The 4,642-nt window shown below is 34.1% G+C and overlaps 1 protein-coding gene across 1 annotated transcript; it reads left to right on the forward strand.

Moving 5' to 3' along the window:
- The first annotated feature begins 939 nt into the window (after positions 1-939).
- Positions 940-1,872, forward strand: LOC107135328 (olfactory receptor 1052-like). The gene has a single exon (XM_015477212.1). It carries the CDS (start codon positions 940-942, stop codon positions 1,870-1,872), a length of 933 nt encoding a protein of 310 aa, XP_015332698.1.
- The last annotated feature ends 2,770 nt before the right edge of the window (positions 1,873-4,642 follow it).

A 4,642-nucleotide genomic window follows, 5' to 3' on the forward strand; every position in this document is an offset into this window, starting at 1 on the left:
GTTACACCCTATGTTTTTTAAAACAAAACAAATCTGATAGTTTTGGTGCTTCACATGACACCTTGCTTCTCTACAATGGATTTTCAAGTTTATTGTTTTAATGCTGATAAAGAACAAAAGTGTAATTGCAAAATTACATGAAGAAAACAAATGAAAAGACTTTCAATTTAAATGACAGTCCTAATTTTTGAACAGTCTTAACATTAAGTAGCAAATAAAAGACTTTTTTTTTTCCCTTCTGGACTCAAATTTGCTACAGGGCACAGTCCCTGATTTTCCACGTGGTTAGAAGGTCAGGCAAAAAGAGGTTTGTGGTTTGATATTTGGAAAAGAAAAGTGTGCATATTATGAAAGTCAAAACCTTGAGCTTATCTGGGAGTAAAAAGTAGGTACAGGTTACCCATAAGATAATGGAAGGTTTGTTATCTCTAGATTGTAGTCATGTCACACCCATGGAAAAGGAGTGTAGGCATAAGTTATACGAGACGTAGACCAGGATATGGATTTGAATGTTCAATATACAATTTTTAAGCATTTTTTAGTTGTCAATGGATCTTTATTTTATTTATTGATATGTGGTGCTGAGAATTGAACCTAGTGCCTCACACATGCTAGGCAAGTGCTCTGCCACTGAGCTACAACCCCAGCCCTATTAATAATATTTTTAGATTATAAAGTTTCTTATCATTTTGATGTGGAAATTGATAACCAGGGAATAAAATGATTAGAAATACTGAAATTTTGAGCCATAGCATACAGATACAGATTGTCTATCACACATATGATCCACTGCTGAAATCAATTTCTTTTCTCCATTTATGTACAGGATAATCTAAATATCTTATGCATGATGAATACTGAATCAAGGAGGTCATTTTTTTTTTTATCTAAATGACATCATCTTGTTCTGCTACTAAGGAGTCATATCAACCTGAATGCATGGGAGGCTGGAATCATACAGGTGTGGAGGAATTCCTTCTGGTACGATTAACTGAAAATCCTGATTTGCAGATCCCTCTCTTCTTACTCTTCACCCTTATTTATCTCATCACTCTGACAGGTAACTGGGGGATGATTGTCTTGATCAGATTAAGCACCCAGCTTCACACTCCCATGTACTTCTTCCTTAGCAATCTCTCTTTTTGTGATATTTGCTACTCTACTGTCTTTGCTCCTAAGATTCTGATCAATTTCCTATCCAAACATAAGTCCAGTACGTTTTTTGGCTGTGTTCTACAGAGCTTCTTTTTTGCAGTGTATGTAACCACAGAGGGCATCCTCTTGTCTATGATGGCTTATGACAGGTATGTGGCAATAGCAAACCCCTTGATGTATACAGTCGTTATGACACAAAGCGTCTGTATTCAAATGGTCCTTGCATCTTACTTGGGTGGTCTCATTAATTCGCTGACGCACACGATAGGATTGCTCCAACTAGACTTCTGTGGTCCTAATGTTGTGAATCATTACTTCTGTGACATCCCTCCTCTCCTGAGGCTTTCGTGTTCTGATGCCCGTACCAATGAGATGCTGCTTTTAGTCTTCTCTGGGGTCATTGCAGTGTTCACTTTTATCATGGTCTCCTATATCCGCATCATTATTGCCATCCAGAGAATCCGCTCTGCTGAGGGGAGGCGCAAAGCCTTCTCCACCTGTGCTTCACACCTGACTGCAGTGACCTTATTTTATGGGTCTGTGACCTTCAGCTACATCCAACCAAGCTCTCAGTATTCCCTTGAACAGGAGAAGGTGTCTGCTGTGTTTTACACATTGGTGATCCCCATGCTAAACCCACTGATTTACAGCCTGAGGAACAAGGATGTGAAAGATGCAGCAAAAAAATCACTTCTATGGAAGAGAAACCCCACTTGACTCAATCCTGTATGTGGACTTGCTGACCTAACTTTACCCTGCAAAGAGACTTTGTTTACAGTTGTGTCAAGACAGCATCACAAACAAAACTAGAAAAGAGATACTGTTAAGCTACTTGGCACAGGAATTTTGAATTTGACCTGAAGGCTGAAAATCACTCTATTGAACCATTCATTGTTTTGGTAGCAACACAGTTTCATTATTTCAAAAGCTGAAAAATGTTTCCAATAAAATCTCATGCTAAATCTGAAGGTGATTATCATGGCTGTAGAAGAATATGACAATGATTCATATCAAAACAATATTCTAATAAGGGGGATTTATCAAATACATTGGTGTCTCAGAGAAGTATTTAAATGTTTCCTTGGCATGATTTTCTTAGATCATACCATACTATTTGTTGTAAAAATGTTATCATTTAAATAAAATTTAATATTTTCCTTTTTTACATTTATATTATTCATAATAGCATTCTAAAATGGCTATAGAAATATGACTCATTATTTATATCTTACTTATTCGACATATTTCTATTGAGTACCTTTATTGTTCTAGTTACATTGCATTATACAAAACTAAAGAGACTTGAGCAAGAGAACCACAGGTATTAGACGAACAAAGAATAGAGGTACCTGGTTAAAAGGAAGTAAGCAATATTTGAAGATCTTTGGTTCTAAAAAAGAATTCTTTTTTTAAAAAAGCATTTGACATTAAGAATGACAGGTCATATAGGACCATATGTCTCAAGCAACTTTAATAGGATACCATGTTTTAAGGCTCTCTCAATGGCTAATAAATGATGTATCCTAAGTGAAATGCAAATGTAATGCTGTAAAAAATTTTTCATGATATCATTATTATCATTGGGATACTGGAAGTTAAATGAACAAACAATTTGGGGGAGGGGTGCATTGAAGTTGTCAAAAAATTTTAAAAAGCTTGAACATATATAAGGTATTATAGGTGAGTAACAGAGAAAAGGATATATATTTTACAGTTTTTCATGAAAATCAAAAACAGATCCTGGTAAGTCATTAGCTTTGTGGTAATAGGGATTTTGAACCTTTGCCGCTTCAATAATAAATTTGATTCTGAAATATTGTTAGATTTGTGAGTTTAGCTTTTGTTATTAGATAAAAAGTTTTATAAGAATTTTTAAATTGTTTTATTGGAGTAATAAAGTTTTCAGGAGGAAAAAAAGAAGGATATAAGAATCTGGGAGTCATTACAATTACTAAGAAGGAGGTTTTTTTTTTTTTTTTTGAAGATTGTGTAGCCAAGAACAAAGCCTAAGAGGTGAGATATATCCTGCAGTAGTCTAGAAACAGCAAAAAGTTTGGAATTGTAGCAAGGAAAAAACAAAGAAAATATTTTAAAAGTGAGTCATCACCTGATATATGGTGAAGAATGATTGAGGACTTCATATCTGAAGAAAGGCAAATTTCCTGATTTATAGAAGGGGAAGTCATTCTAGTTCAGTAATAAGTGGATCATACAATGCTTTAGTATAAATTCAACTGAATGGCAAGAGGTTGAACAGAAATTCAGCTAAGTGTTCAACGTTGTGTTAGCAAGGTTATTATAGCAAAACTTGAAGAAGCACACTATAGGACTTTTAGGTGAAAACAATCAAAATGACTCCAAGACAGTTTCAACATATGAGCAAAGATGAGATAATAAGAACATCAAATATTTATAACATATGTATTATTTTCAAGCATACATATGATATTTAAAATGTTGTCAATACAATAAGATCAAAAAAATCAGTCTCTCCTGCACACATCCCACTGAACTGGTAGAATGGGCTGGCTAAGAAACTAAAGCTAAGTAAAATAGAATGAGGCAAAAAACACAGGACACAGAAAACATTTTTAAAAAGCCGGGGTAGGACTGGTAAGCCAACCAGACAGATCGAGCTTCTCGACTAAAAGGCAAAATGGAGCCTGCACCTGCTTTATTTATATCAGAGAACATCAAAGTTCTTCCATAGAAAGTTCTTCTCCCTAAAAGGTTAAAGACGGTCTGTCCAGTTACCAATGGGTTATGCCTATCTCAAGAGCCACCACAAGACAGCAAAGGTAAAAGTCAAGTGCCTTGGGCAATCTATTGCATGGGAAAGCCACTGGTATTTCCCAAGGTTAAACCTAAAATCTCCCTGACTACTTGCTGAGAGAAGATCCTCATGTGTTTTTCATGAATGGTTCCCCACAAGACTCAGTACAAATCAGAGAATTATGTGTACAAGTTCCATATCTGCAGTCAAGAAATGTAAATTTGCTAAGCTCAACTTTTACTTGAACAAAAGAAATAATTCAATCACTTTAAATTTTGTAAGCAGGTAAGTAGATCACTAATATATGAATAGATTTCATTATTATCTATTAAAAGCTGAAATATGCAGGCTAGAAAAAAATTAAAAATGCATGATTCTGTAAAATTTACAGAATTTATATATTTAAGTTACAAAAAAGTCAAAATTGCAAAATAAAAAAAATAATTTAACATAATGAACAGGGTTTGCAAACTACATTAAGAAATAAAGGCACTGCCTTGTATTAGATCATGAACTTTGAGAAAGCTTGCATATGTACTATACACTAAAAAATAACATTGTATTATTAGAATAAAAAAGTGTGTGTGTATAATATATAATTTGTGTGTATACATATTATATGTTATGATGGAAGAGTAAAGTTTAATAAAGACATTGAGAATGTAATAAACCAATTTTAGTTATTGCAGGTGGTGGTTTTAGGTAAGGGATATA

This window comes from Marmota marmota, unplaced genomic scaffold, assembly GCF_001458135.2.
Source record: "Marmota marmota marmota unplaced genomic scaffold, marMar, whole genome shotgun sequence".
Classification (NCBI taxonomy): domain Eukaryota; kingdom Metazoa; phylum Chordata; class Mammalia; order Rodentia; family Sciuridae; genus Marmota; species Marmota marmota.